This window comes from Dasypus novemcinctus, chromosome 18 (genome assembly GCF_030445035.2).
Source record: "Dasypus novemcinctus isolate mDasNov1 chromosome 18, mDasNov1.1.hap2, whole genome shotgun sequence".
Lineage (NCBI taxonomy): Eukaryota > Metazoa > Chordata > Mammalia > Cingulata > Dasypodidae > Dasypus > Dasypus novemcinctus.
The window spans coordinates 52598085-52619232 of NC_080690.1; the positions used below are offsets into that span (position 1 = coordinate 52598085).

Consider the following 21148-nt stretch of genomic DNA (forward strand, 5'->3'; position numbering starts at 1 on the left):
CTGGGCCATAGACAAGTTTCATTAAATTCAGAAGGTTTGAAATCGTACATGATGTCAACTCAACCATAAAGAATTTAAATCTGGAATTGATAATAAAGATAACCTTAAAATCTCCAACTAATTGAAAATTGAGTGAACTTGTAGATCACCTGTGGATCAAAGAAGAAATTGTAAGCAAAATCAGAAGATATTTTGAACTTAATGATCATAAAATGCAACATATCAAAAGTTGCGTGGAGAGCAAAACTAGTGCTTAGAGGAAATTTTATAGCTTTAAATGCATATATTAGGAAACAAGATTGTTTTAAAATCAGTGATCTAAGCTTCCAGCTCAAGAACCTAGGAAAAATTTATAAATAGTAGCACTAACATATGTATGATAGTTGTTTTTTTTTTTAATGAAAATATTGATTGAAATGAATGCACAACTCAGGGATTGTACCAAATGCCATTGGTTGTACACTTTAAATTATATGGTTTATGAACAAAATAATAGGGTGGGTTGGGGGAAAATATACCAAATCTAAGATACATGTAGTAGTTATACTTTGACAATGCTCTTTCATAATTTATTACAAATATTTCACAACAGTGCAAGGTATTTGTGATGGATAATATATGGGAGCCCTTTATGATGTTATATGCATGTTTGTTTTGTAAGTTCATACCTTTTACTATTTATGTCTGTTCATATATGAATGATATTTTTTAAAAAAACAGACAACCTAGGAAGGAAACTTAGCCCAAAAGTAGTAAAAGGAACAAATAAAAAAGATAAAAGCAGAAATCAATGAAATAGAAACAAATGACAAAAACAAAACAAACGATAATAGTAAATAAGCTGGTTAATGATAATATTGTAAAACCTTCAGAAGGAAAGGAATGTTTTCTGGACCGTTTGTATTTCTTTTTTTTAAAAGCAGTTTTTAAAAAAAAATTTTTAGGAGGAACCAGGAATCGAACTTGGGACCTTGTGTTAATACACGGGAAGCAGGTGCTCAAACCACTGAACTACACCTACTCTCCATTTTTAAAGCTGCTTTATAGAGATAGAGTCACATGCCATACAGTCTATCTAAAGTGAACAGTCAGTGGCTTTTAGTATAATCACAGTGTTGTGCATTCATCACCATAAAAAAATTTTAGAACCATTTCATTACTCCAGAAAGAAAAACTCCACACTCCTTAGCAGTCACCTCTCGGTCCCTGTCTTTCCCCAGCCCTACATAACCAATCTAATTCCATCTTTAAAAATGGATTTATATTTAAATTTTATATAAATAGAATCATACAAATGAGAAGTACTTTGTGTCCAATTTCTTTCACTTAGCAAAATGTTTTTTTGTGTGTTTTGATTTTTTCGATTTTGTTTTGTTTATGCCTGATAATCTTGTAACATTAACTTATATTTGTTCAATGTCAAAAGATAAACAGGCTTATATATGCAATATTACCCATATTAATATTTCACTTGAGGTTTTACTATGCTATACAGTCCCATGTTAAATTTTTTAGCTTTCTTTCTAGTAATATACATGACCATAGACATTCCCTTTAAACCACTGTCATACCCATATAATAATTGCACTGTTACAGACACTATACTATGATTTTACCTTTTCTGTTCATTTCCAAAGATTAACACACTGCCTTTTTACCAATTCTGCACAGGTTGACCCTCAACTTTCCATTGTCTAATCACCTCCTGTTTTTTGATGACCTGTATTCTAGTTTTTAACTCCATGAGTTTACACAATATATTTAGTTCATTATAGCAAAATCATTCAATATTTGTCCTTCTGTGTCTGGCTTGCTTCATTTAACATAATGGCCCCAGGCTCATCCATGTTGTCATATGCCTCACAACTTCATTTCTTCTTACAACTGCATAATATTCCATTGTGTATATACACCACAGTTTGTTTATCCATTCATGTGTTGCTGGACACCTGGGTTCTTTCCATATTTTGGCAATAATGCCACTGTGGACATCAGTGTGCAGATGCCTGTTTGTGTCACTGCTCTAAGTTCTTCTGGGTATATGCCTAGTAGTGGTATTGCTGGATCACGTGGCAAATCTATATTCAACTTCCTTAGGAACTGCCAGACAGTCCTCCACAGTGGCTGTACCATTCTACATTCCCACCAACAATGAATAAGCGTTCCTCTCTCTCCATATCCACTCCAATGCTAGTTCTCTGAAGTCTTTTTAGTAGTGGCCATTTTAGTAGGTGTGAAATGATATCTCATTGTAGTATTTTGTGTTTTTTTAATTTATAAACCGCCCCCCCCCAGCACTTGCTGTCTGCTCTCTATGTCTGTTCACTATTTGTTCTTCTGTGTCTGCTTGTCTTCTCTTCAGGAGGCACCGGAAACTGATCCTGGGACCTCAGACTTGGGAGAGAGGCACCCAATCATTTGAGCCACCTCGGCTCCCTGGTTTATTGTGTCTCTCATTGTCGTTTCTCTGTGTCTCTTTTTTGTTGGCTCATCTTGTTGTGTCAGTTTGTGGTGTGGGCCTGCCCTCCTCAGCACAGGCCAGCCTTCACCAGGAGGCCCCAGAACTGAACCTGGGACCCCACATATAGTAGATGGGAGCCCAGTTGCTTGAGCCACATCCGCTTCTCTCTTATTGTAGTTTTGTTGTTGTTGTTTTTTTAAAGATTTATTTATTTATTTCTCTCCCCTTTCCCCCCCCACCCCGGTTGTCTGTTCTCTGTGTCTGTTTGCTGTGTCTTCTTTGTCCGCTTCTGTTGTTGTCAGCGGCATGGGAATCTGTGTTTCTTTTGGTTGCATCATCTTGTGTCAGCTCTCTGTGAGGGCAGCGCCATTTTTAGGCAGGCTGCACTTTCTTTCACACTGGGCGGCTCTCCTTACAGCGTCTCTCCTTGCACGTGGGGCTCCCCTACGCTTGGGACAGCCCTGCGTGGCACAGCACTCCTTGCACTCATCAGCACTGCACATGGGCCAGCTCCACACAGGTCAAGGAGGCCCGGGGTTTGAGCCGCGGACCTCCCATGTGGTAGACGGATGCCCTAACCACTGGGCCAAGTCCGCTGCCTTCTTATTGTAGTTTTGATTTGCATTTCCCTATTCTCTAGTGATGTTGAACATTTTTTCATGTTTTTTGTTTTGTTTTGTTTTGTTTTGTTTGCCATTTGTATTTCTGATTTGGACAGTTCTCTTTTCAAGTCTTTTGCCCATATTTTCATTGGGTAATTTGTCTTTTATTGTTGCATTGTAGCATGTCTTTATATATCATGGATATTAAACCTGAATTAGTCAGCCAAAGGGGTGCTGATGCAAAATACCTGTTGGCTTTTATAAAGGTATTTTGGGGTAGAAGCTTATAGTCACAAGGCCCTAAAGAGTAAGTTACTTCCCTCACCAAAGTCTATTGCCACATGTTAGAGCAAGATGGCTGCTGGTCTCTGTGAGGGTTCAGCCTTCCTCTTCCTCTTTAAGTCCCTGTGGTCCCAACTTCTTATCTCAGCTATACGCTAGCATAAGTCTCATCTCTTTCCCCAGGGCTCGTTTCTTTCTGGGTTTCTCAGCTATTCAGAGTCCTTGTCTCTTCTGCTGCAAACTATCAGGCAAACATGGGTTCTCTCCGTGGGGCTCCAAACTAAACTCTGTGTTCTTCATCATGTATTTACTTCCCTGTCTTTGATGAGCATCCATTTATATATATATATATATAGCCCATACGGGGGGAAGGGGGAAAAACAAATTGAGTCACCTTGATGACATGGTCAAATAAAAGCCCTAATCTTGATTTAATAAAGTAAAACCTGTGACTATAATACAATTTAATATGCCCAAAGGAACAGACAATTTTACAAACACTATTCCAATATCTACTTTTGGAATTCATAAACAGTGCCAAACTGCCAGATAACCCTTATCAGATAGGCGATTTGCAAATATTTTCTCCCATTGCCTTTTCACCCTTTTGACACAGTCCTAGAAGGTGCAAAATGTTTAATTTTGAGGAGGTACCATTTATCTATTTTTTCTTTTGTTGCCCTTGCTTTGGATGTAAGGTCCAGGAAACCACCAACTACCAGAATATCTTGAAGATTTTTCCCTACATTTTCTTCTAGTAGTTTTATGGTCTTGGACTTTATATTTAGGTGTTTGGTCCATTTTGAGTTGATCCTTGTATAGGGAATATGCTAGGGGTCCTCTTTCATTCTTTTGATTATGGATATCCAGTTCTACCAGCACCATTTGTTGAAGAGACAGTTTTGTCCTGTTAACATGGACTTGGTAGGTTTGTCAAACACCAGTTGGGGAAGCGGATGTTGCTCAAGTGATTGGGCTTCCATCTACCGTATGGGAGGACCAGGTTCAAGCCATTGCCCACAAGCCATGCAGCAAGGTGATGACGCAACAGAAGAGAGACGAAGGGGAGAGTTAAGACTAGATACAACAGAAACCAGGAACTGAGGTGTCACAAGTAACAGGGAACCTCTCCACATCGGAGGTACCCAGAATCGAATCCCAGTGAATCCTAGAGGAGAAAATGAGAAGAAAAGACAAAAAGTAAACATAAAAACACCAGTTGGCCAAAGAGGTGAGGGTTTATTTCTGGACTGTCAACTCTATTCCACTGATAATATATCTATATGCCAAAACCATGCTATTTTGACCGCTGTAGCTTTGTAGTATGCTTCAGGGTCAGGCAGTGAAAGTCCTCCCATGTTGCTCTTCTTTTTTAGAATGCTTTTGGCTATTTAGGTGCACTTTCTCTCCCAAATAAATTTAGTAATTGCCTTTTCTATTTCTATAAAGTAGGCTGTTGGAATTTTGATTGGTATTGTATTAGAATCTATAAGTCAGTTTCAGTAGGATTGACATCTTTACAATATTTAGTCTTCAGTCCATGAACACAGAATGTCTTTCCATTTGTTTAGGTTCTCCCTGATTTCTTTTAGCTTTGTTTTGTAGTTTTCTGACTATGGGTCTTGTGATTCTTCAGTTAAATTGATTGTGAGGTATTTGATCCTTTTTGTTGCTATTGTAAATGGAAATTTTTTCCTGATTTCCTCCTTGGATTGTTCAGTACTAATGTAAAGAACCATTACTGATTTTTGCGTGTTCGTCTTGTATCCTCCCACTTTGCTGAACTCATTTATTAGTTCAGTAGCTTTGTCATAGACATTTCAGAGTTTTCTTTTGTTTTTTTAGAGTTTCTTAATATAGGATCATGTCATCTACAAATAGTGAGCATTTTACTTCCTCTTCCTATTTACATGCCTTTTTTTCCCTTTGTCTAATTGCCCCATTTTTTTTTTTTTTGTTTTTTTTGGTGTGTGTTTAAGAAGTTTTATTGAGATATATTCACATACCATACAATACATCCAAAATATATCATCTTTTTTTTTTTTTTTTTAAGCGTAATCACAATGTAAACAACACACTCTTTTTGAGGTATCCAGTCCAGGGATTGAACCTTGGATCTCATATGCGGGATGCCAGCACTCAACCACTGAACCACATTGGCTCTCGCAAGTTGGTTTTTTCTTTTGTTTTGCCTGTTGTTTGTTTTTTTGTTGTTTTTTTTAAGGAGGCACTGGGAACCAAACCCAGAACCTCCCATGTGGGAAACAGGCACCCAGCCACTTGAGCCACATCTCCTCCCCCCCGTTTGTTTTGTTGTTGTTGTTGAAGATTTATTTATTTCTCCCCTCCTTCCTCCCATTATCTGCTCTCTGTGTCATTTGCTGTGCATTCTTCTGTGTCTGCTTGTGTTCTCGTTAGGTGGCCCCAGGAACCAATCCTGGGGTCTTACGGAGCGGGAGAGAGATGCTCCATCTCTTGTGTCACCTCAACTCCCTGGTCTGCTGCATCTCTTATTATTGTCTCTCCTCTGTCTCTTTTTGTTGCGTCATCTTGCTGTGCCAGCTCTCTGCTTCGGCCAGCTTGTCAAGCTGGCCAGCACTCCTTCATAGACCAGCTTACCTTCACCAGGAGGCTCTGGGAATTGAACCTGGACCTGCCATGTGGTAGACAGGAGCCCAATCCTTTGAGCCACATCCACTTCTCTCCCATTTGTTTTTATGTGACCATTTTAAGTTACTAGTTTCTAAAATCAGTGCTTTTTAAATGCAAACAACTTGACCAAAAATCTGTTACACAATTTTGAATCCCATTAAAACAAAGTTTAATGGGGGAAAAAACATAACAAAACAGCTAAAAGTTGATCTTGAAAATAGTTTCATAAAATTGATAAGCCCCTAGCACAACTGATTAAAGGAAAAAGAAAACAAGCAAACAAAAAAATACCATCAGGAAAGAAAGAGTAGACTCACTATATAGCTCTTAAAGATTAATATGTATTTTATACTCTAGGACAAAGGTAGAACAGGATTGGCAGACTGGTTATAGGCCAGATCCAGCCATCTGCCTGGTTTTTTTGGAACAAAACCACAACTATTCCTTTACATGTTGTTTATGGTTGCGTTCACACTACCAAGACAATTGAATTGTTACAACAGAAATCACATGGCCTGCAGAGCTTAAAGTCTTTTCTATTTGGCCAGTTACAGGTGAAATTTATTTATTGACACTTGATCTAGATCACATAACTGGGAAATGAAATGTAAAACAATACTACTAACTGTAGCATCAATAAAAGCATCAAATACCCAGAAATTAACTTAATGAAATATTTAAAAACCTTTATAGCAGTGTTTTTCAATGGTAAAGAATAAGTTCACCTTTCAGAGAACATTTGACATTCCTGTTTAGATGCCTGGAGACACTTTTGTTTGTCGCTACTGACATCTGAGTTGAGGCCAGGGATGTTACTTAATATCATATAATATAGAAGGCAACCCCTACAACAGAATTATCCAGCCAAAATTGTCAGTAGTACCAAGGTTAAGAGAACTCTAGCCTACAATGAAAACCACAAAACATTGCTAAGAGAAATTACAGAGGATCTAAATAAATGAAGATGTAATCCATGCTTATCAATTTGGAAGGTCCAATATTTTTAAGAATTTTTAAGTATTTAAGAATTCATTTCTTTTAAGGCTTATTTTATATTTAATAATTTCAGAATTATTAAAGAAAAATTAAGAAAGATTTAAATTTATATGTAGATATTAGTATGAACAAATAGAATTTGTTTAATTAGGAACAGTTAAAATTTTTGAAATGGAGTCTTAAAGACCCATGAAATAAATGGTGCTTGAAGGAACTGGAGTTGCCTAGCCTGGAGATGAGAAGTGTATGAGTGATGTGATCAAAATTTTCAGATATTTTAAGGGCACACAGGTAACCTTCTGTTGGAGGCCAAATTGGTGAAAATAAGGAAAGTGTTAAGAGAAAAAATGGGCAGATAAGAAGGGCCTTATAAAGTCCTTTCAACTTGAGAATAGTAGGAAGCCATCAAAGGGTTCTAAGCATTGTATTAATGTGATTATATTTGTAATTTATAAAGGAGTATTCTGGTAGAACAATGGAGCTCAGTGGTTGAACACATGCTTCATATGTACGAAGTCCCAAGTTCAACCTCCAGTACCTCCTAAAAAAAAAGTTTTCTGGCTACCATCTTTAGGTTGAATTTAGAGGTTGGAGGGTAGGAAGTATTGCAGTAGTTCCTGCTAGTGAAAATGTACATTAATTTACATATTAAGTAACTATGAAGATAGTGTAGTATATGAAAATAGATGATTCCTAAATATTCTCAAAATGTAGAGGAGAGGATTGACATAACCTCATATAACAGATTACCAGAGCATTATGTTATTAATTTAAGCAGACTACAGCCCCACAGTAGTATCCTGAGGGGGTAGGCATTGAAGCTGGAGTCCATTGTCTGTTGCCTTGGAAATGCTGGAAAAGCTTCTTGTAAACATATCTGCAGATACCTGGTATTAAAATAATTGAATTTGAGCCTTGGTACAGAATGTATCATTTATGCTACTTATCTGTCTAATGTGGGTCCTTGCCATCACATCTGCATAACTGCCTAGCACAGTACTATGTGTATTAGAAAACTTATTATTTCCATCTAAGAATGCCTTTTCCCTCTATTTTGCCAAAGATTTCCCAAACTATTGTTTGATGTATTTTAATTATAATATGACATAATTTTCAGGATTATTTTTACAAGTGTTACAGGAGGGTGGTAAAACAATCATTATTGCTAAAATGTTATATTACTTTATATAACTGAAGTGAAAAGTTTAAAATTTTATTTTTCTTTTTAATTTTTTTCATTAAAAAAAATCTCAAAGCTGGAAGCTCCTTGACATCATTTGGAACAGAAACATCAAACAGCGGTACCTTATCCCAAAGTAGTGCTGTTGGCTCTGCCTTTACACAGGATTCAAGAGCTCTGAAAACACAGTTATCTCAAGGTAAACTTTTTTCCTTCAAATATACCCCTTCTAAACTTTTAGAATGGTTTTTTCTTTCTCTAAGTGTAAGAGTCTTTACAGTTTGTATATTATATGTATAATTTCTCTTTGGTTCTTTTTAAATATTTCTTCCAGTTGCACTACTGAAACAAATGCATTGTTGAATGGCTTCTACAATTTAAGACTTTTTACAATGTATAGATCACGAAACTGAAATGATGAGCATTCTCAAATTTAACTTTTTTTTTTGCAGAGTAATTATATAAATTGTATAGTCACTTGAATATATCAAGTCAGTCCCATTGAACTATCCCTGATGAATTGGAAGTTATCAGCTGTAAAAAACAAACTACAGTATTCATTTTTCTGTTGCCTGCTTTCTTGTGCCCTCACAGTACATAAAATAGTGATTTTCACTGTGGAACACCCACGAAAGGATCATCTGGGGTGCTTCTTAAAAATGCAGGTCCTATTTGGGATCTACCTAATCAGAATCCTGGAGCCTGGGTGTCTGCATTTTAATGACCTTACTAAGAGATCCTGCTTCATTTCTGTTTAAAGTTCTATTTCTCCACTAGCGGATTGCTTTGTATTATTTTTGTTTGTTTTTAGGAGGTACCAGGGACTGAACCTGGGACCTCATAGGTGGGAAGCAGGCATTCAACCACTTGAGCAACATCCGCTCCCAGGTTAGTACTGCCATATAGGAGGTCCAAGGGTTCAATACCCAGGGCCTCCTGGCTCATGTGGTGAGCTGGCCCACATGCAGTGCTGCTGCGTGCAAGGAGTGCCAGCCCACACAGGGATGCCCCCGTGTAAGGGTGCCCCCTGCATAAGGAGTTACCCCTGCACAAGGAGAGCTGCCCCACGTGAAACTGCAGCCCGCCCAAGAGTGGTGCCACACACACAGAGAGTGGACACAGCAAAATGAAGCAACAAAAGGAGACAGGTGTCCCCAGTGCCACCTGATGAGAATACAAGCAGACACAGAAGAATACACAAGCAATGGGGGGATAAATAAATTTTTTTAAAAATAATAAATTAAATCTGTTGAGAATAAAGATTAAGCCAGTGACACAAATAATCTTAAATATCTCAGATATTTTGAAATAGTTGCTGTTACTGTTATTCATATTATTATTTTTTCAGCATCCTAAAGATTTCTTGTAGATGAATTAGAAATACACTAAGCATTAAAAAAAAGTTTACATAATTTTGGTACCAGAAATAACTTTTCTCCATTTCATCGTATATTGTTACAGACTTTTTTTTTAAGTACATATAAATGTGTATTTGTGTGTATGTGTGTTGGTTTGTTACAGTTTTTTTTTTTTTAAGAATTTTTCTTTTATTTCAAGAAAATACGTGATCTCTCTAAGTATCAGATTCCTAAACTATAAAATGGGACTTACACCAGAAACTATTGGGAAACGGACTTGGCCCAGTGGTTAGGGTGTCTGTCTACACATGAAAGGTCCGCGGTTCAAACCCTGGGCTTCCTTGACCCGTGTGGAGCTGGCCCATGCGCAGTGCTGATGGCGCGCAAGGAGTGCCCTGCCATGCAGGGGTGTCCCCCGCGTAGGGGAGCCCCACACGCAAGGAGTGCGCCCAGTAAGGAGAGCCCCCCAGCATGAAAGAAAGTGCAACCTGCCCAGGAATGGCACCGCCCACACTTCCGGTGCCGCTGACGACAACAGAAGCGGACAAAGAAACAAGACACCGCAAATAGACACAGAGAACAGACAACCGGGGGAGGGGGGGAATTAAATAAAAAATAAAAAAAAAAAGAAACTATCAGGCTGATGGTGAGGATTAATATTTTAAATACGCTCAGTACCCTTACCACTATGGTATTTAAAAAAATTAGTGCAATGAACATGCTCAGTAAATGTTTAGCTATCTTAATCAGTAACCACAAATGAACTTTAATATTCAAATACTAGAAGAATTCTTTTTCAATCATAAACAAGGATGCCTGCTATCACAGCCACTTGGCATTGTTCTAGAATTTTTAGCCAAATCAGAAACTCCTGGAAAAGAAGAGATATAAATATTGGAATTAGCATTATTTACCATTGCTATCTATGAGTTTCTACATGAAATTGAGAATTAGCTGAAAAATCTAGAAGAACTAATAAAGGGCTTAATTAGATAGAGTTCAGGTGTAAAGTAAATATGCAGAAATCATGGGAAGCAGACGTGGCTTAACCGATAGAGCATCCACCTACTATATGGAGAGTCCAGGGTTTGATACCTAGGGCCCCCTGACCCGTGTGGCGAGCTGGCCCACGTGCAGTTCTGCCTTGCGCAAGGAGTACCATGCCACGCGAGGGCATCCCCACATAGGGGAGCCCCACACTCAAGAAGTCCACCCCACAAGGAGAGCTACCCTGCACGAGAAAAGCACAGCCTGGGGAAGCGGACTTGGCCCAATGGATAGGGCGTCTGCCTACCACATGGGAGGTCCGCGGTTCAAACCCTGGGCCTCCTTGACCCATGTGGAGCTGGCCCATGCACAGTGCTGATGTGCAGGAGTGCTCTGCCGTGCAGGAGTGTCCCCCACGTAGGGGAGCCCACGCACAACGAGTGCTCCCTGTAAGGAGAGCCACCCAGCGCTAAAGAAAGTGCAGCCTGCCCAAGAATGGCGCTGCACACACAACAAGATGACACAAGAGAAAGAAACACAGGTTCCTGGTGCCACTGATAAGGATAGAAGCGGTCACAGAAGAACACACAGCAAATGGACACAGAGAGCAAACAATTGGGGGGGGGGGTGGAAGAAGAGAAATAAATGAAAAATAAATCTTTTTTTAAAAAAAAGCGCAGCCTGCCCAGGAGTAGTGCCACACACTCGGAGACCTGACACAGCAAGATGACGCAACAAAAAAGAGACGCAGTTTCCCAGTGCTGCCTGATAATACAAGCAGACTCAGAAGAACACATAGAGCATGGACACACAGAGAATGGACACAGCAGACAACCAGAGTCGGGGTATTAGGGTTGGAGAAGGGGAGAGAAAAAAGTAAAATCTTTTAAAAAAAAATCAATTGTTGTCCTGTAACTTAACCCATTGATTATGTAACAGGGGTAAAAGAAGATGTCCATGGGAGATAGAAATTATGTATAAAATACATAATAAGAAATATGGCCAACTTCTCCTGAAAAATGCAACCAAGGGACATAAAAGAAGTCACATATAATGGGAGAATTATATTTTGTTCCTAGATACAAAGATTCAGTATTTGGAAGACTATTTCTTATATTCATCATATTTGCTGCATTTTCAGTCAATCCAAATGGAATAGTGAGAGAACTTTAAACAGATTAAATTTATCTTAAAAATAAACATGTAAGTATGTGGAGCGGGTAGAGCTCAGTAGTTAAGTGCCTTCCCCATGTACCAGGTCCCGGTTCAATTCCCAATGCCTCCTAAAAATAAAATAAAAAATAAACATATAAGTATGTAACTAGACATATTTGAAAACTAAAAGTAATAATGTAGGGCTTATATACTGGGTATTAATCAGTGGAGAAAGGCTGGCTATTACAATGAATTATGTTGGAACAGACAACGGTTGATCGGGGGGGAAATAACTTGATTTTTTTCCCTTGTACTAAACATTAGAATGTATTTTAAATATGTTAGAATGTTGTTTTTTTAAGTACATATTAGAAGAAAGATATATTTATATAAAGTTTGGTGGAGATGATCTGGAGATCTTCATTTTAAATTTCACCAAGTAAAATTCCTGAATTTCACAAAATTAAACCACCTATAATTTTGTTTTAATTATCATTAAGGATGGGAAAATAGCTCATAGAGATGTCTTTCTATTATGTTAAAATAACCTCTGGGTTTTTTCCTGATATGCCCTGTATCATCTATATCTCCCTATTTATACCAAGAGTACATTGTTTTGCTTGTTTGTTTTATAAATTGGCTTTTACACAACAAATGAGTGATTATTTACAGGATTGCCCCATCACTTGTGGTTTTGTAGTACTTGTGAATCATAAGATCTTTTCTTGAAGAAAAACCACGATGAAGTAAGATCATTTACTGTAGTATTGTAAAATCAGTTTTAGCAGTAGGCTTTAAAAAAAAGTGCTTGTTTTACAAGTAAATGATTCCAAAATGTTTTCTCTTAGACCAAAAGTTATATAAAAAATTTATGTAAACCACCATAATTTCTTATAATAAATGGAAAAATTGCAGTATTTCTGTTAATGGCAATGTAGGCTCAGGCATTGGGCTAGAAATAGTGATATGCATTTGAATTGCACAGTTTATATAAATATTACTTTGGTCATTACTGTCCCTGAAGTATCTGGGTACGTAATAAACATTATGTTCAGCATTCTCCGTCTCCCCAGTGTTTGGAACCTGTGCAAAAAAAGTGCACAGGCTGGTAGTAACATGTGCAGCGTATTCCTGAGTATTTTCACATAAAATGAGCATAATTTTTAAGCAAAACATTATATTTTGGTGCAATATCATGGAATATGAGAGTACTCTGAACAAATTTTTACATCAGATATTATAGGGGCAAAAAGCATAGTGGTAGCACCTGATGTCACATTCTTCTGTGTGTGCTATGACCATCTCTATACTCGTAAAAGAAAGAATTGAGGTTTTGTGAAGTACACAGCCCATTTTAAGCAAAACTTGCCAAGAAATCTTTCAAATGACAAGGATGGTTATGGCTATTGTGTAATCATCTGAAGCAGTTATTTGTTGCTGGTCTTTTAGTATTGCTGTTTACGCAATTCCCTGTGGTAATAAAGACACCTGTCTAACTTTCTGGTCTTCTACTTCCTTATAATAGAAATTGAATGTAGATAATGCCTGTAGATATAAAGTTATCACTTTGGTCACATCTTCAGAAAATACTAAAAAAAGTTAAAGCTGCTGAAAAAAATTGACTAGGGTGAACATAATCTTGTGATTGGAGAATACCTATGTTTGGCCTTTCTACAGTATGATTTTTTATAATAGGCAATCTTGTGTCAGGAAATAATGTTGCATACTTTTAGGTTAGCATATGTATGCAGCAGGTTTTGAAAACTTAAATCTTATTCCACTAGGTAGAAATACTGGTAGTTTTTTTTTTGTCATTTTTTGTTTTTGGTATTTCTTAATCTATTGACCAGCCCACTAGGGATAACCAGTTGTAAACTCTGGTCTAGTAAATAGATTAATTCCAATCTGGGCTAAGGATTTAAACTGGGAGAAATAAAACTGTGGCATATTTTTCTTTTAGGGTCTAGGTTATTTTGAAATCCCCAAAGGATAGGATAGTATCTTATCTTTTGGTTACATTTTAGGTCGTTCAAGCCCTCAGTTAGACCCTTTGAGAAAAAGCCCAACCATGGAACAAGCAGTACAGACCGCCTCGGCCCACTTACCTGCTCCAGCACCTGTTGGGAGAAGGAGCCCTGTATCAACCAGGCCTGTGCCATCTACCAGCCAAAAAGCAATAGAGAATCAAGAGCACAGGCGAGGTAGAATTTTAGCTATTTACTATTCCTTCATTGACTGATCAACATTTTCCATTCACCTTATTTTCATTTAAAAGGATTTACTTCGTGAATGGTCCTAGAAAGTTTAAAATGTACTTGACAGAATGTTCAGTCTTTCACATATGATTCAGAGTGGTGGTGGTGGGGTATAGATTTTTGTGGGCATTGCACAGGTTTTGTTTTTGGGGGCTTTCCCCATTTCTAACGTTAGAGAAATTTTTGATTATGTGTCCTAAGTTGATTTGTTACTTTGCACTCTACTATAGCTGAAGCACACAAAGTCTCAAGGCCAGAAAATGAGCAACTCAGAAATGATAGCAAGAGACAAGTAGGTAAGTTATTTGGGTCTGAAAACTATATGTGCTTCTTAGTGGGGAGAACATTTTAAATGAGTAGTACCTAATTATTATTTTTTTAAAAATGAAAGTAATTGATGTCTATAAAGGAGTTGCACAAGGGAGTCCCTTTGTGGTGGCAAAGCAATTCTTTATCTAGATTATGATGATGGTTATGGAAATCCATACATGATGGCATGTTATAGAACTAGATACAGACATACAAAATATAATGATTTTATGCAAAAACTGGTGAAATCTGAGGAAAGGTCTTCAGTTAATTATATTGTCCCAATGTCAATTTCCTGTTTTTGATAATGTACAGAAGTTATATAAGATGTCACTGTTGGAAGGGAAGCTAGGTGATGTTTACATGGGTCTACTCTTATTTTTTCAACTTCTTGTGTCCATAATTATTTCAAACTAAAAAACTTCATAAAAATCGTCATTGCAATAAAGAAAAAAGGGGGGAAAAAAGAAAGAAAAATCATCATTGCATTCCTGGAATATGTCCTACTTGATGGTAGACAATTGTCTTTTAATATATTCTTGAATTTTACCTGCTAGTAGGATTTATGCATTTCTACTTACATTGCTTTATGGCTCCTACTTTTGTATTGTCTTTTACAATTTTGGGGTTATCATTTTCATCTTAGCATTATAAAATTACTTGATATTTTTCATTATCTTATATGCTTTTAAGAATGGAATTACCGTTACCTTAAAATTTGAAATGCTTTCTCACTAAAATTATTTGATCCTAAAGCAACTCTAATTTTCTTTCATGATTACTGGTTTAATAAGGTTTTATGCTTTTTTTATCTTTGATTTACTCACAATTATCCATTTCAGTAATATTTTCAGTTTATTACTGGAGAATAAATTATAAAAACGCTTTCAAATTTAAAAAAAGAAAGGTATTATGTAATCGCCTTGAACTTAGGCTATCATTAGAAAGTGATCATTCATTTAATTTAGGAAGCTAGATGTAATTCTCTAGTGAGTTTTTATATAATTTTATATGTGCTGTATGCCATAGAAAACATCTGGATTTGTTGCTACAATGGGTTTTTGTGGTTTGTTTCCTCAAACTCAGGCAGTTTGCCAAACCTCAGCAAACACAAATCTGTAGTCATGTCTAATCTTTGTCAGTGTATATTAAACATTTCACATAATTAAGCTCATTGAATTCATACTTTTTTGTGCTCTGCTTTTTTCAATTTACTTACATCAAATCTTTTTCCATTCTTCTCTTCTGGTTTTTCACTTCTTAGCTATTCCTCTTCTTTTGGATATTTGGGTTCTCAGGTTTTCACCATAAATTATGCTACATTGGTATTGCTTTATCAAAGTTCATACAATTGACTTAAATCCTGTTATTGTGTTATATTGTAAAGGGAGAGATAGGGACAGGAAGACTTGAATATTATGGAGCTATTTTAGGGGATGACAGTAAAGGTGGAATAATAAATTGTTTGGAATCAGTGAGACCTGGTTCTTCTGTTTTTTTATCTGTGATATGAAAATATCACCTCTTTCCTTGCAATTTGTGCTAATTAGTGTTCTTTTTTTTTTTTCTTACTATGAATTTTGGTTTCTGTGATTCGTTCCATAAAACCTTCCTAAATTTTGAGAACCCACTCTGTGTCAGGAACTTTGTACGTACTTAGGTATTAGGAATATTGTACTAAGGAGAACAAAGCCTTTGCCCTCAAAGAGCAAATTAATGCAGAAGTTTCCAAACTTGTTTGTGCACTGTCAGTAACACATTTATGAGTAGACCCTACATGTATAAATGTTTATAAATTTTAAGTGTTCTAGCTCAGTCTATATGTTAACTACTAGTAAAACTTAATTTCTTTCTTATTTATTATCCAAAAAATACAAATATAATAATGTGTAGAGATTTTTCACCATCTTTATGTTTGACCGTTTAATATAAAGACCACAATAGTAACTTCTGTCCTAAACCAGCTATTATGTATTAAGTGTCCTTTGTACATATTCTTTATTATCATAGTTCCAGGAGCTCCTGCTCCAAGGAGAGGACGTGGGGGTCATCGAGGTGGCAGAGGAAGATTTGGTATTCGGCGAGATGGTCCAATGAAATTTGAGAAAGACTTTGACTTTGAAAGTGCAAATGCACAATTTAATAAGGAGGAAATTGATAGAGAATTTCATAATAAACTTAAATTAAAAGGTAAGTTTTAGGTTTTCTCCTAAGAAAATAATCTTTTTTGACTTGTGAATTATGGATATTTTTCAAATTGTGTACTTAATTTTATTTAGTACAAGTCTTGACTTTCATGATGTATGCTTGTTTTTCATTAGAAGATAAACTTGAGAAACAGGAAAAGCCTGTAAATGGTGAAGATAAAGGAGACTCAGGAGTTGATACCCAAAATAGTGAAGGAAATGCTGATGAAGAAGACCCACTTGGACCTAATTGCTATTATGACAAAACGAAATCCTTCTTTGATAATATTTCTTGTGATGATAATAGGTATAATCTTTTAAACTACTCTTATGATCTTTTTTTTTAAAAGGAGGTACCAAGGATTAAACCCAGGACCTTGTACATGGGAAGCAAACACTCAGAAAGTACTAAGTTCCTTATTATCCTTTTAGATACCCATATTTTCCCACTATTAGCACTTTGTATTAGTTTGGTTTTTCTTAAAATTGATGATTTATATATTATACTATTAACTATAATTCATTATTTATGTTAGTATTCACTGTGTTTTACAATTCTGAGGGTTTTTAAAATTTTTATTCTGGTAGCATGCATACAACCTAAAATTTCCCATTTTGACCACTTTCAAATATACAGTTCAGTGGTATTGACAACATTCACAGTGTTGTGCAGCCATCGCCACCATCCATTACCAAAACTTTCCCATCAACCCAACCACAAACTTCATACTACTGTTTACATTAATTCCCTATTCCCTACCCCCACCAAAGTCCCTAGTATATTGTAGTTTCTGACTCAACTGACATAACAATATTTGTCTTTTTGGGTCTTGCTTATTTCATTCAACATGATGCCTTCAGGGTGGTTTGTCCATATTGTTCCATGTATCAGAGCTTCATTCCTTTTCTGTTTTTTTAAAGATTTATTTTATCTCTCCCTACCCCCTTGTTGTTTTTACTTGCTGTGTCTGTTCATCTTCTCTGTTTCTTTAGGAGGCAATGGGAACTGAACCTGGGACCTCTCATGTGGGAGGGAGGCACCTAATTGCTTAAGCTACCTCCATTCCCTACTTTGTTGTGTCTCTCGTATTTTTCTTCTTGTGTCTCTTGTTGCATCATCTTGTTGTGTCAGCCTGCCTGCGCGCCAGCTCACTGACTTCTATAGGAGGCACCAGGAAACAAACCAGGGGCCACCGCCACACACACACACCATGTGGTAGGCAGAACCCAATCACTTGAGCCACATCTGCTTCCCTTCCTTTTCACAGCTGAATAACATTCCATTGTGTATGTATACCACATTTTGTTAATACACCGCTCTGTTGATGAACACTTGGGTTGCATCCATCTTTTGACAGTTGTGAATAATGTCACTGTGAACATTAGTGTGCAAATACCCATTCAAGTACCGGGTTTCGGTTTTACAGGGGATATACCTAGAGGTGGGGTTGCAAGGTCATATGGTGATTCTATTTTTAAATTTTTGAGAAATTGCCAAACTGTTTTCCACACCAGCTGCACCATTTTACATTCCCACCAACAATGAGTGTTTTTATTTCTCTACATCCTCTCCAACAGTAGTTATTTTCCGTGTTTTGAATAGTAACAGTAGTAGTAATCCTGTACTGGCTTTGTGGTTTCCAAAGATTCTCCTGTTGTGTGTATGGTGTCATTTTACTTTTATGATAAAGTCCTTTGAGGAACAAAAGTTTTTATTTTGATGAGGTCCCATTTATATACTTATTCTTTTGTTGCTTGAGCTTTGGGTGTAAAGTTTAAGAAGTCATTTGTTCATAGTATCATATTAGATTGGTGTAAAAGGAATTGCAGTTTCAGACCATGAATTTTAAATCATTATAACTTGGCTCAAATATATCTTTATTAATCAAAATAGGAACCATTACAATCAACACATTTTTGCCAGTGAGAAATAAGTTTGTTTATTCCTGTGGCATAAAAATTCGTACTTCAGAATTTGATGAACTTTTGGAAAAAAAGCATTTTCTGCACCCTCCTGGTTGTGGAAGCATTTTCCTTGCAAAATGTTGTCGAGATGCTTGAAGAAGTGGTGGTGGGTTGGCAAGAGGTCAGGTGAATACGGCAGATGAGGCAAAACTTCATAGCCCAATTGGTTCAACTTTTGAAGCAGTGGTTGTGCGACGTGGTCAGGTGTCATTGTGGAAAAGAATTGGGCCCTTTCTGTTGACCACTGCTGGCTGCAGGGTTTGCAGTTTTCGGTGCATCTCATCAATTTGCTGAGCATACCTCTCAGATATAATGGTTTTGCCAGGATTCAGAAAGCTGTAGTGGATCAGACCGGCAGCAGACCACCCAACAGTGACCATGACCATTTTTTAGTGCAAGTTTGGCTTTGGAAAGTGCTTTGGAGCTTCTTCTTAGTACAACCACTGAGCTGGTCATCAGCGGTTATATAAAATCCACTTTTCATCACATGTCACAGTCTGATCAAGAAATGGTATGTTGTGTAGAATAAGAGAAGATGACACTGTAAAATGACAGTTTTTTTTAAAATTTTTGATCAGTTCACGAGACACCCACTTAGCTTTTTTACCTTTGCAATTTGCTTCAAATGCTGAGGGACTGTAGAATGGTCAATGTTGAGTTCTTTGACAACTTCTCATGTAGTTTAAGAGGATCAGCTTTGATGATTGCTCTCAATTGGTCATTGTCAACTTCAGATGACTGGCCACTATGCTCCTCATCTTCAAGGCTTTTGTCTCTTTTGCAAAACTTTGAACCACCACTGCACTGTACATTTTTTAGCAGCTCCTGGCCAAATGTGTTGATGTTGTAAGTTGTCGCTGCTGCTTTATGACCCATTTTGAACTCAAATAAGAAAATCGCTTGAATTTGCTTTTTGTCAAATGTCGTTTCCATAGTCTAAAATAAATACAAACAGCAAGTAACAAGTCATTAAAAAAAAATAGTGAAACATGCACATTAAAATGATGTATAACATAACCACATTTATTTAAGAATATATCATACAGCAAATTTCAACAGTGCAAAATCGCAGTTACTTTTGCACCAACCTAGTAGTTACTCAAAGTGTTCTCTTACAGTCCTTTTATTTCAGTGGGATTGGTAGTAATGTCCCCCTTCTTGTTTCTGATTTTCATTATTTTTCCTCTCTTTTTGGGTCTAGCTAAAGGTTGTCAATTTTGATTTTTTTCAAATAACCAACTTTTGGTTTTGTTTTTCATCTTTATTTTTGGTTTGTTTTCTATTTCGTTTATCTCTGCTCTAATCTTTATTTCCTTTCTTCTCCTTTTGGGTTTAGTTTGCTCCTTTTTTTTTTTTTTTTTTTTTTTTTTTTTTTTTTTTTTTCTTTTTTATTTTTTTGTCTTTATTTATTTATTTTTTTTTTTTTATTTTTTTTTTATTTTTTATTGACTTTGTAATAATATTACATTAAAAATATATATGTGAGGTCCCATTCAACCCCACCCCCCCACCCCCCCTCTCCCCCCCCCCCCAACAACACTCGTTCCCATCATCATGACACATCCATTGGATTTGGTAAGTACATCTTTGGGCACCTCTGCACCTCATATACATTGGTTCACATCATGGCCCATGCTCTCCTCTATTCCATCATGTAGGCCCTGTGAGGATTTACAATGTCCGGTGATTACCTCTGAAGCACCATCCAGGGCAGCTCCATGTCCCGAAGACGCCTCCACCTCTCATCTCTTCCTGCCTTTCCCCATACCCTTTGTCCATTATGTCCACTTTTCCCAATCCAATGCCACCTCTTCTATGTGGACACTGGATTGGTTGTGTCCATTGCACCTTTATGTCAAGAGGAGGCTCAGATTCCACCTGGATGCTGGATGCAATCCTCCCATTTTCAGTTGTAATCACTCTAGGCTCCATGGTGTGGTGGTTGTCCTTCACCTCCATCTTAAGTTTGCTCCTTTTTTCTTGTTCTTACAGTTTTGAGATTAGGTCTCTGATTTGAAGTCTTCTTTTTTAATGGAAGCATTTAAGAGCTATAAATTTCCCTCTCAGCACTGCCTTTGCTGCATCCCCTAAATTTTATTTTCCTTTCATTTGCCTCAAGATATTTCCTAATTTCTCTTCTAATTTCCTTTCAGACTCATGTTTGTTTCAATATGTTGTTTCATTTCCACATATTTGTGGGTTTTCTGTTTCTCCCTCCATTGTTGATTTCTAGCTTCATCCCATGGTAGTCAGAGAATATACAGTGTATGATTTCAGTATTTTTTAGTTTATCGAGATATGTTTTTGTGACCCAGCATGTAGTTTATCCCAGAGAATGATCTGTGTACACTTGAGAAGAATGTGTGTTCTGTTTTTGCTGGGTGCAATGTTCTATGTATGTCCGTGAGGTCAAGTTGATTTAGTATATCCTTCAAGTCCTATAATTCCTTATTTATCTTCTGACTAGATGTTATATCCATTATTGAGAGTTGTATGTTAAAGTATCCTACTATTAATGTAGAATCATCAATTTCTTCCTTCAAAACTTCATGTATTTGCTTCATGTATTTTGGGGCCCTGCTGTTAGGTACAAATATATTTATGATTGTGATAGCTTCCTGTTGAATTGTCTCCTTTATCAATATGTAATGACCATCTTTGTCCCTTGTAATTATTTTTTACTTAAAGTCTATTTTATCCAATGTTAGTATAGCCACCCCAGCCCTCTCTCAATTACTACTTGCATGGTATAGTTTTTTC

The 21148-nt window shown here is 36.8% G+C and overlaps 1 protein-coding gene across 3 annotated transcripts in view; it reads left to right on the plus strand.

The window, feature by feature from the left end:
* LSM14A (LSM14A mRNA processing body assembly factor) overlaps nt 1-21148 on the plus strand; it is a 74382-nt gene that overhangs the window by 28342 nt on the left and 24892 nt on the right. For 2 of the 3 annotated variants that reach the window (XM_004450277.4, XM_071209208.1), the window contains exons 4-8: nt 8250-8372; nt 13698-13874; nt 14159-14224; nt 16248-16427; nt 16559-16730. In XM_004450277.4, coding sequence (XP_004450334.1) covers nt 8250-8372; nt 13698-13874; nt 14159-14224; nt 16248-16427; nt 16559-16730 — 718 coding nt within the window. The remainder of the gene's footprint in view (nt 1-8249; nt 8373-13697; nt 13875-14158; nt 14225-16247; nt 16428-16558; nt 16731-21148) is intronic. The other variant, XM_004450279.4, reaches the window with a different exon arrangement.